Source organism: Abramis brama, assembly GCF_963993115.1.
Source record: "Abramis brama genome assembly, chromosome: 21".
Taxonomy (NCBI): Eukaryota; Metazoa; Chordata; class Actinopteri; order Cypriniformes; family Leuciscidae; genus Abramis; species Abramis brama.
The window spans coordinates 13,996,900-14,009,196 of NC_139983.1; the positions used below are offsets into that span (position 1 = coordinate 13,996,900).

At 37.3% G+C, this 12,297-nt stretch overlaps 1 protein-coding gene across 1 annotated transcript; it reads right to left on the reverse strand.

The window, feature by feature from the left end:
- Positions 1-393: 393 nt before the first annotated feature.
- gch1 (GTP cyclohydrolase 1) lies at positions 394-12,198 on the reverse strand. Its single transcript, XM_084096062.1, has 6 exons — positions 11,705-12,198; positions 7,035-7,144; positions 5,065-5,120; positions 2,836-2,867; positions 2,601-2,685; positions 394-2,512 (listed from the first exon to the last, which is right to left on the reverse strand). The coding sequence occupies exons 1-6, from the start codon at positions 12,048-12,050 to the stop codon at positions 2,386-2,388; spliced, it is 756 nt and encodes a 251-aa protein (XP_083952188.1). The 5' UTR covers positions 12,051-12,198; the 3' UTR covers positions 394-2,385.
- Between the last annotated feature and the right edge of the window lie 99 nt (positions 12,199-12,297).

Below are 12,297 nucleotides of genomic sequence, written 5' to 3' on the forward strand. Positions count from 1 at the left end.
TTTCCCGTCTCCAGAGTCCAAATTCATTCAAGGAATAATAATAATTAAAAAATAATAATAATCACCCTCAATCTTTATGTAACATGATAAATGACGTTTCCAGTCCGTTGCTTTCTAACAGCCCCCCACATAAAAAAAATAAATAAAAAAAATAACAAGAACATGCTAACATATTTTACACAAGATTTATTATTTTAAGCTGAAAATGATGATGAACATCAATAGTAAAGTATTTGAAAGACTGAGTCTTTCGTTTAAAGAAGGCCACATGATTAACACTAGTCCTCATGTTCTTAATGTGACACTGAACATCTCGTAGCGTCTTCAGAAGCATCACGACTCATTCGAACTCAAATAAATTGTCATAATAAAAAGTCACAGGCAATACAACAGTGTCAGTAAATCCACAGCATCCTTCGTTTTTGAGGTTAATATAATTTTCTACAATGATACATAGTATATAATTGAAATTCTAACAATAATGCTCAAAACACATTACACATACCCAAGGACAGGTAAACATGCATCAGAGTAAATGTACAAAATATGTTCTACAAATGTAGAATCTTATTCCATCTTTTTTTAATCATATTTTAATTACAAAGATCACATTTATCAGTACAGGTATGTTCGGTATTTTCCATGAATCCCACAATGTGCAAAATCAGATACTATGTTGACCTCCACTGGACCTTTCACCTTTGGTCTTTTTTTTTCTTTTTCCAAGAAATAAAAAAATAACCTTCAGAGTGTAAACAACATCTATGGCCATACAGACAGGATATTCAAAAGGCTGGACCTGGTTATCACTTCATCACGTAATATCCAACACATCAGACTCAACAGTTGATTCGAAACAGAAAAATAATCGTGTTGCACGAAACCTGAAAATACTAGCAATAATAAACACTTAAAGGGATAGTTCACCCCAAAAATCAAACTTCTGTCATCATTCAATCATCAGTTTTAAACTAGGCCTGCACGATATATGGACTATCCGCAATAGCAACATCACAGGATGTGCGATGTGAAGTGTATGGTCGTAGTTGAGCCGAGAGATTTCAGTCCACACGACCACCGCTCAATTCATATGGATTAGTTTTACGATCTCCTTATGAACTTTTTGAGGCGTCAAAGCGGTAGTTGCGTAGCTTTTCAATGGAGGGACAGAAATCTCTCAATTTCATTTAAAATATCTTCATTTGTGTTCTGAAGATGAACGAAAGCCGTACAATTTTTATAGTGACATGACGGTGAGTAAATGACAACTGACAAGTGATATTTATATGTGTTATACTGTTATAAAGATCTCACTGATTTACATTACAACCAATCCATATAAAAATCAGAAACCGCACCAAATTGCAAACTTTTGCTAATTTTTGACAAAAATGTAGGGTTTTTTTCCTCTTTGAGCCTGAGTTTCATATTCTTACTATAGCATACTATTGTATATGAGCCAATAAAGCCTATTAATATCAAATAGGATGCTCAACATATACAACTTTTATTTTATTTATTTCGATTTCTTTTAGATTTTGTCTAAAAAACGGTTCCATTTTACCATTATTTCAAATGTCAGGCTTTAAGGGGTTAAGACAAAACGAGGGTGAGTAAAAGAGGATAGAAGTTTTATTTTTGGGTAAACCCTCCCTTTAAGAACTTTGGGTTTGGGCACAAATGTTGACTGATGCACAGGACACATTATATTAAATATTACATTATAAGACAGCGTAGACATAATACATTTTCAGCACATAGTAAAACAACAATAAAACCTGTCTGGGATTATTCATTTAAAAAAAAAGTGGTGCTATTGTAATACTATGTCTTTTGGGACATGTACCATTATAATACCATAATAATCTTTACCTTGTCTAATCAAGTACCTTGTAAATATCAAGGAATATGCATTTTGGTAATGGTGATTTTCATTACCATTACTGTACCGCGGCACCTCGTCAGTACTTTTTATATCAGTAAAGTTGAGTATTCAGAATGCCACGTCCCTCCCTGTTCAAAAGCGTGAAAATAAAACTGCTTTGTTGTGTATGTCTGGCAACTCAATTGCGTTTAATAGAGCGCAAAAGTGACCCGACCGGAAAGAGATGTAAACACATTTTGGTGGGTTTGGTGCTTGTTAGTTTAGAGAGGTTATATTGTGCTAATCTAGAACATAAACAGCCACAGTCCCGTCAACAGAGGCTCCCGCAGCTCGACTGACTAAACCTTAATCAATGAAACACACACACACACACACACACAGGCGACAGAGAAGAGATGGTGTTACCGAGGCGGGTGGGACTCTCTGTTACACAGCAGCAGGGCCTCGTCGCTGAGGCGTTTGAGAAGGGGGCTGGTCTGAGAGTTTTGGCAGTGCAGAGATCAGCTCCGGATCAGGGTCAGGAACTCGTCCCGTGTCTTGGGGTCCTCGCGGAAAACGCCCAGCATGGTGCTGGTCACAGTCTTGCTGTTCATCTTCTGGACGCCTCGCATAACCATACACATGTGACTGGAGAACAGAAAGGAGAGAAAATGAATCTTGAGTTCTAGTCACACATAGCACTGTAAAATAATGTTGAACTTGAATGTTCACGTACGTGGCTTCAACAACCACTCCGACACCAGCAGGCTTCAAAGCTTCAGTGATGGCCACCGCAATCTGTTTAGTTAGACGCTCTTGAACTGAAATAAGAGAAGCCGACAGATCAGAACTACTGACAATATGTCAATGTGAAGTTTCACAGCTATTAGTGAAACACACAAGGATTTGGAAGGTGTATGAATAATATTCCATGCTAGAATTGCTTGTTTGGGAGGAAAAAAGAGCTTTACCTTGCAATCTCCTGCTGTATATCTCAACAATCCTGGGGGAAAACAAAAAGCATAACACATAGTTAATAATTAATCGTAAGTTATACACAATATGCCTCCATTGAATGTAATAGTGGTTTGATTACATGAACTTTATTGCTCAGAGATTTCAGTTGTTGTGGTAATGATATAGGTTAACGATTATATTTTTGTATATTTAAATATAACTATTTAATACTAATGAGTAGAATTTTTCCTGCTGGCACATAATATCAAATATCATGTTTGACCATTTGATCAGCAGTGATCCGTTAAACTACAAGGTAAATGGGTAAGTCTACAAACCACAGCCGTAAAAATGAAACAATAACCACTTTTAGAAATCAGAAATGCAACTGTGTGTGTGTGCATGTGTGATTAAGTGTGTGTGTGTGGTACTGGTAAGAGTTACATGACTGCTGTTGTCATGTCTTCATTAGTAGAGTGTAGTATTACGGTTAGTACATTGTGAGATGGATAAGCCACAGGTATTGGGGTCAAATTGGATCAAGCTTCTCTTTGTCACTCACACATTGTGTCTAATCCTCTTACAGACACTTACACTCTCACTGCTTCAAACACACACACACACGTGCATCTTGATTTCACACACAAACAACATTCCTGAGGCGAAAAGAGCCATTAATCTCCTTCACTCGAGCGTATGCTGCTGATTTCACTGAAAAAAACACTGCATTGTGGCACGATAAATTTGCATACTCCTGAAGGGATCCATTAAGATTCGATACTGCACTAGAAAAACATAAATTAAACATAAATTGAAAAGTCTATAGAAATAAAAAATATGTTATTAAACTTGTCAATGCCACGGAGCATAACAAACAATCCCTGAGAACGGGCTACTGAGGTATTTTTGCAGGCAATAAACGAGCCTCCTACACTTGTGCCGACGTCCAGAGAGGAGCGCAGCAGAAACCCGCCAGTAGGTGGCGGCAAATTACTGGCTTAATGAGTCGTTGAATCATTCATTCAAATCAATTCGATAAAAAACACTGATTCTTTCAGGAACGAAACGGGGTTGCAAGACGCGTGCAATGGTTCTGATGTGGCTTTGTTTGAAACTATTTTCGTTGAAGGAGCAAAAACAGACAATATGTGACTAAAATGTAAATTACTTAATATTAACTTGTTGTTTAAATGTTCTATAACATCAATATCACATTTTCAAAATAATTTTCGGGGAGAAACAGCACTCTTGCTTGTGTGATAGCTTATTGCTTAACTACATTGTTATAAATATGAAAACCGGAAATCTTTATTGGGGTATTTTTTCCCCCATAAATTTTCAGGGGCATTTTTGTTCATTTTGAAGGCATTTTTGCCACAAGGCCCTCTGGTTATTTCACTCTGGTTTACGTCAATCAAGATCCATGAGGAATAAAATAATAGACTATTCGCATTTTGAGAAGGTAAACTATGTCAAATTAAAAGAGTTTAATTGCGTTTATAAACCTGTGGAAACTTGTATATTTTATATACACATACTAGTGTTCAAAATTATTTTGTTATCTAATGCAATGACTGGTGGAAGATGGAAGTGGCTTAAGAGTCCAAATACTTTTTGAGGCCAATGTTTGAGAAAACACAACGAGCAAGAATTAAAAAAAATAATTAAAGTAGGCATGAAACGGAAGTTATGTCCTTTCTTCTCTATTGTTATGTATATCTGAGTGAAACCACTTATCGAACAAGAAAAATGTAGGGCGGGGCTTGATTTTGTCCACTGTGAATTAATTGGATGGTTGTGGTTTGCTATTGCTGTGATGTCATGTGAGTGACAGGTTGTCCCGCCCTCATGCCAGTGAACCGATGTAGAGAAGTTATTTTGATTGAAGATTATAAGGGCACTTGAATTTATAAAAATAATAATGTGCACAGATGAAACATTTGTAATAAACACAGCAACATCCCATAAAAAAACAAGATTTGTCGATTTGGAAAAAGGTTTTACATTCATTTTGTGTGAGAAACCTGGGGCCAGTTGCATAAACATACCCGCTAACTCAGTCTCAAGAACTAGTCTGACCAACTAGCAAATAGTTTGGGCTAATCAGTCTTACTTTTCGGATTCAAATGAGACCGATCAACCTTTTCAAGTAACTGACCAGTCTTGAAATAATTTTTTTTATGGCTAACTTAAGACTAGTCGAAGCAGTTTATGCAACCGGCCACTGGGAGTATTCAACCTACCGTGCTAATTTACTCAGACCAAGAACCCTCTTGTTTGGAAGGTAACCTATATGCACCTGTGAAAAACACACATTGTCAAACAGAAAGATAGAACTGCAAAACATGGGAGTTATATACACAATTCTTCCAGAACTCGTTTTTTTTTTACATGATTACCTGTTTCAAAACTGTATATTGGCACTAGCAAGCTACATGCCACAGAATCAGACGAAAAGTAAAACATGCAGACAGTAAAACAGTGGCTGGAGAGAGCCATATCTGTACATGTGCGTCTTCGCACCCCTCCCCTCCTCTCCGCCATCAAACTCAAATGTCACCAACAATTTGATGAAACGGCCCAGAGAAAGGGCAGCATCAACAGACATGCAAGAATTTTCTCTTTTTTCTCTTCTGATGCGATAATCCTGCGCGTCACTGAAAAACCTCTTGGCCTTCGTTCAGAGCCGGCGAACTCCTCTCGACATCCTCTAAAATGCATCAATCGAACTTTACCAGCGCTTTTTGTGACGAAATCCACTTTAGACCAACGGGTAAGACGTGCGTCGGCTGTACGGTAGGTATGTTTCTAGCGTAAGAGAGCGCACTTGTTGGCCTCGGTGTTCGTGATGGACACTAAGAGTGTCGTGAGGACAATCATGGAGACGGAGGACGCTGAAGCGCAAGCAAGAGGGCCAAAAATGAAAGAGAACGGGCGCACGCCTCTTTGAAAGAAATTGGCGAGTCATTATCTTGTTGCAGATGCGGAGAGAGAGGCGAGGTAAATAGATGAGAAGGAATAGGGAGCTATCAGCGGGGGACAAAGCGGAAACCACGGCCCTACAACAGCATCTGACAAACAAAATTGCAAGTGGTGGAAAAAAAAACCGTTCAGTGCGCTTGATCAATGGCTCAGTCTATCATCAGTAGCCCATTTGTGGCGTGACAGGATCGACGGCGGCTCTTTTGTCTTAAATGGCAGACACCTGCGGTGCTATGAGCTCGAGGGAGGTACTAAATGTCAAACCTAGAGGATAAAAAGTGGCCATTGTTTTTCAGTGGAACTCAGATCTGATATTTCAGCTTGTTCTCGTTACCTGTTTCCAGATTTAATTATAGCTAATTAACTTGGTTATTGGCAGATTACACATCAAGGTTTTTTCAGGTGCATCAAAAAAAAAAAAAAAAAAAAAACTGTTTCTGCCTTCATGTGGGTGAATCACTCTCTCTAAAAAAAAAGTCCAGGTCATATTTCACCCCACAATAATAATAAATAAAGCCATTTTTAATGCATTTCTTGTCGTGATAATTAAGCACATTTGCCACCAAATTCAAAGTTAAATAAAAATCATTCTGATTTTTAGTCAGCATAAATTGACTTACAACACTACTTACTTGAGCAACAGTGCTTCACAATATACTTAACAATTTTAATAATATATTAGTATTGATTCCACATTACAGTAATGAGAGTGCTATTTTTTGACTTACAAAAAGCTTTATGAAAATAATGTCATAATGCAAAAAAATCTATAGTTCCAAACATATAGGCTTAATTTCTTTGACAAAATATAAATTCTTAATAATAATTTATATAATTCAATCATTTCTATATTTTATTCTTTTGATCATGGGGTTGAAAATGACCTGGATATTAAATACATAATGAAAAATAAATAACAAAAGCAAAAAAGTAATAATAATAAATGAAAAAATAAAATTAAAATATATATTTTTTTATAATATATTAAATTTAAAAAATGTAAAATTTTACTTTAATAAATTGATCATAAAATAAAATTTTAATTGAAAAAGATTAAATAAAGAACTTTAATAACCTATCCTAAAAGCCTTATAGGATAGAGGTGTGACAAATTCATTTTTAAAACTACATATTTAATGCAAAAAAATGTGTCTCACAAATATAGTCATAAAAACTGCATGGCAAGGGTGACATATGCTAATGAAGGTAAAAGGGAAATGGTTAGTCTTACCCGGCCAAAAATGGGAACTAAATGGTGTTCACACATGGAAAACATGTCGATATCCTTCACGATCACCATCTCGTCATGGTCTTCATCAAAGATCGCGTCATTCAGGACATCTACAAGAAGGCACAACAACAAATCAAGATGAGGTGAGCGATATGACATCATGAAATCATTATATTTCACCCCATGCGCTCTTCCTGTGTCATTTCTCTTAGCTTCAATCATTGCTCGAACATATCCCATTTTATCTATTGAGAATGCACTGTCTTTTCTTGTGGGGCTCTTTAATTTCCTGGCTGCCTATCTCGGGGAAGGTTTCCGTGGAAACATGGCAAACCGACGGCAAAGCTTCAGGGTTTTGTTGAGATGTGACTTTGTTGCCACTTTTGTGCACTGACTGTGTGATTGAAAAAGGCAGAAAGCAATCATTTGTCAGGCTGTTTATGACCACAGGACAGGTATGACAGCACTTAAATCTAACTCGAAAAAAATCTTGATTAAAAAAAGAGCAAAACTCGTGCGTGCAAAACTCGTCATCATGTTGTGGCTGGTTGTTAGGGTGTCGCAAGAGTGTTATGGGTCTCAAAAGAGTATCTGTGATATTCTGGTCACTAGATCTTACTAAGTTCCTTTAAATCTAAGCTTCTGGGAATTACTTCACAGATTTCCGGGTGTTATGAGTCTCAAAAGAGTATCTTTGATATTCTGATCACTAGATCTTACTAAGTTCCTTTAAATCTAAGCTTCTGGGAATTATTTCACAGATTTCCCAAAAATCACAAGTCAGATCACATAGAAAGCTGCATGATTTGAGGTAACATTGATGTCTGTAGGAAAAAAAAAAAAGATTTAAAAACTGGTAATGAGCAATAGTAATAATAGTTATGCAACCACCACTGACAAACTGATAGTATCCCTCATAAAACTGGTTATTTCCATGTCGTTTCATGGTTCCCTGAACGTTTGTTAATATTTAAACTGATTCTGGTCACCACTAACCAGCCTGCTTTACAGAAACCGATCATATACGCATGCAGTGTGTAAACGTAGCTGATCTGAGCATCTCTGTTGAGTTTAACCTGAGGGCAGCAGCTGTTACGAGAGACAACTGTCATCAGTCTCGTCCTAAACAAACAGCCGCTCTCAAATGCACAGGCACAACACACGAAAAGGTCTCACGTATGACGGTGGTGGCACCGAAAAAAAGAACAGGAAATCAAATCAGCATCTCCTCGAAGTCATCTTTCAGCCTCGCTGCCACCGTCACACACACTCAATTAAACACAAACTTGCTTACACTAAGCAAACATACACTTGAAATACAATAAGTAACCATAGAAACCCATTGAAATTGTGAAGATGTCAACAAGCAGAGCTCTGGTTATGGGTAATGTTACTGCTGTTGAGGGCTTGGCTTGATCTCCATCTCTTAAATAAGAGACAGGCATCCGTCCAGCCAGTGGGGGCAGGGCACAACACAGCATAATGATGGGTAATGCAGGAAAGAAACCGTACTGAGCTGTGCAAACCGCTGTAATTGGAGCAATATCACTCGTCTCTATGACCTGTAATGGTTTTATGGGACATGAGACCATGTCAAAACCATAAACTGTAAGGAAACATAATGACATAATACATAAAAAATAATGCAATGATAATTCCTTCATTTCACAATCCTTCCTTCCTTTTGTCTGTGACTCATGAGTAGCATTACGACAGATGTGTTTTATTGTAGGGCTGGAACGACGTATCACCGATTACTTCGATTAAGCAAATTAGTCAATTTGAGTGGAATGCGTCGATTCTTCACGCATGTTCCTCAATGATGGCGGCTCCCGGGCATGCTTAAGATCAGCCGTTATTATAAAAATATCAAGCCAGATCTGAAGTGTAGAATTTTTTTTAACAGAGATCAAATCCTATATTTTGTGCTTAATGCGGTCGCATTTATTGTTTTGTACGAGCTGCCGTGGGTGCGAGAAGCGATTAATCGAAAAAATAATCTTTTAGTTCCAGCCCTGTTTTATTGGCATCTGATATAAATTAAAGTTGCAAAATGGTGCTCAAAACAGATTCAACTATTAATTTCCATCATCAAAATGTTTATTGATGTTTATAGTAGGCTCAAATGTAGCCTACTATCTCGTAATCGTTAAATTATTCGATAAATCGGAAAAATAATCGATAGATTAATCAACAGGAAAATGAATCGTTATTTCACGTTCATAAATACAGCTTGTATAAAACTGAATGCTGTATAAATACAGCCACATTAAGCTATTTTATTGCCATCTGATATAAATTTAAAGGAGCCGTATGTAAGATTGTGGCCAAAACTGGTACTGCAATCACTTTCAAATTACTGTAGAGCGGTGTATCCCCTCCCCCTCCCCCTCAATGAAATGAACATGATTTCTTATTGTCTAGTGACATATCAGGGCCATTTTATGATTAATTGAAATACATTTCTTACATACAGCTCCTTTAAGAAGCAAAATGGTGTTCAAAACAGATACAACTATTCATTTTCATTGGCATTGTTATATCTTATATATTAAAATATTTAAGTAAAAATATATGTAAACATTGCTGTTTGTTTTTTATATTTATATATATTTGTGTATAAATTATATTATATTATATTATTATATAAATTATTTTTTCCTTGTGTTAATTTAATATAAAAAGTTATTTTACACTAGATTTATTTGTATTTTACTGCTTATATTTAACATTTTGAATCTATTTGTCTACCATGGCTGTTTGGTCGAAATTATTGAAAAACATTGAGAATGTGATACATATTGCATATCAACAAATGGCTCAAGTTTTTAGGGATGCGCCGATAAACATTTTTGGCCGATAACGATAACCGATTTCTTTATATTTGAAAGCAGATAACCGATATATTGGCAGATAAATCTAAATATAATTTTTAAAAGCCTGATTTCAAAAACAAAAGTCTCACCATTAAAAGCCATGTCCCAAGCACATAAGTATAATGATAACATTATAAAGATAACATTAAAAATGAACATATATCGGCCGATACCGATATGCTGGCCGATGTATCGCGCATCCCTAATTTCCTTAAAAACATTCAAGCACCAACAGCTTCCTTTTCTCAGAGAATTAACTCATGAGTCACCAACCACCACCCATAAAAACATGAAAATGCAACACAGCCTCACACAAACCCACTGAGCTCACTAGTTTTCTGCATCAAAGCTGTCCCAACGCTGCAAATGACTTTCTGTTGGAGATTTAAAAAAAAAAAAACTACTCCAGAACAATTCAAGAAGCTGTAGGGGTGGTGCAAACCTTAGCCAATCTCATCGAAGACGAAGACCTTCTTCTAGAAAATTCTTAGCAAATGCACGATTCACCGTGACATTGCATGTTCTACCATCTATGACCTGTGGACCATGTTCAAGCAATGCATATGTAAGTGTTTTGAGGTCATTGAGGGCAGCCTGCTTTAACAAGGAGTTTTTTGGGGGTAAAAAAGCCACATTAATATATTCCACATGCATGGGCCCTAAAAATGCTACACAAACCAGGTCCAGATGTGCTGTTTTCTATGTGGGGATGCTATTGGTGTTGAGATGGTGGGCAGCACCCTGGCTCAACCACTTAGACAACAGCCTGAGAGTGACCAGTGAACAATTACGCAAGATAAACCTTTGCTTTGAGCTGGAGTACCTGTTGGGCCAGTTATTTATATTGATGGAACTGGAAGTGTTTGAGGAAATACTTTTAATGAGAAATGCCTGACACTGCTTGAGTCTGTAAAAGATGAATGGTCTGTGGCCTATAAAACTCTCTGCATCATAATTAGGTCAAAGCATCTCATTTAAAACAACTATTTTAGGAGGTCGATTGCATATGCATTTGTAAAAACATAAGCATGAAGGTCCACCTGAAACCTAACCGTCAGTGAAATGTACGAAATGAGTTTGTACATAGCCACCAATTCCAAAATATGACAAAAACTGCCATGAAATTGTGCTGAAAATACAAATTTCGTTGTGAAAATACATGACATGATTTTGAAGAATGTACTGGCTGATGTTTTCCATAAAATGCGTATGATGTCTCAAAAAGTACTCAATCCACCATAAAAGTGGTCCATATGACTTGTGCATTATATTCCAAGTCTTCTGATGTCATATGATAGCTTTATATGAGTAACAGACCCAAATTTAAATTAAGTTTTTATTGAAAATCTTCTCAAACATTCTTAACCTCCAGTGTGATGTTAACCATGACCAGATCCACATTGAGTCAGTTCAGACCATTTTTTTTTAACTAAATCAACTGATTCATTAATAAAAATCTGACTCAATGAACTTGGCTACTTGTAAACATTTGTAAAAACAACTTTTATACCCCTGTTGTCTCGCGCTCTGTCCAGTTGGTTTTGAATCCAAAAACGCATCTGTGAACGTTAGTGTAATAAAAAGAAAGTAAAGTAGCCTACTGTAAAACAGAATGTTAACTTATATGTTAACGTTTTATCGTGTTTATTTATCTTCGAGAGTAGAATAAAACACCCTGACACTTCAGAATATCTCAACTTCAGGAGGAAAAAAAAGAATTGTGCTTAAAAACAAATGTAAACCACAAAAAGTGTACACACGGCTTTTCATCTGTCAGTCATTTTCGCAACTCACCAATGATTTTTTCCTGATACCCTTTGGTGAAGAACTGCATGGCTGTGGCGGCTCTCCACGGAGTTTTGAGCAGCCCCTGTCGCTGCGGGTCTTCCCCGAGACCCCTGAGGATAGTGGTGTAAGCCGCGGCGATGCTCGGCAGGCTCATTTCGTTGTCTTCCAGACTGCGAGTGCGCTCTTCCCGCCAGCTCTCCATCACGCTGGGGGACGACACGGTGCTCGGGTCCCCGGCGGCACCACCGGCGCTCCATCCGGGCATCTTCACCCGGCTGTCAAAGTGTCCATTGATCGCGGCATCTGTTTCATTTTCATTTTGATTCATTTGTTTCTGTTTGGGGCGCTCCATGATTACCTGAAAGTGACAGCTTGGGTTCCTCAAAGTCGGTTTTAATGCTACTTTTAATCTGTCTTTAAAACACTGCTTAAGGTGTAACAGAAAAAACTTGAGTGAAGTTCAACGGTTATAATACTCTTGTCAAACTCGTTGCTTTTGTAGAGGCAGCCGGGGGTTTTATTAACATGAGCTAATCCGTACGCGTTCCTATTGGTCCACAGGAGAGACTGCGTCACGGAGCCTGATTCCTATTGGCCGA

Excerpts from the sequence above, each read along its gene's own strand:
- gch1 (XM_084096062.1), bottom strand. The coding sequence starts at position 12,050 with ATGGAGCGCCCCAAACAGAAACAAATGAATCAAAATGAAAATGAAACA. Across the intron at positions 5,121-7,034 it reads TAGTTCCCATTTTTGGCCGG|GTGCATATAGGTTACCTTCC; the intron begins GTAAGACTAACC and ends TGTTTTTCACAG. Across the intron at positions 2,513-2,600 it reads GGAGTGGTTGTTGAAGCCAC|TCACATGTGTATGGTTATGC; the intron begins GTACGTGAACAT and ends TCTGTTCTCCAG.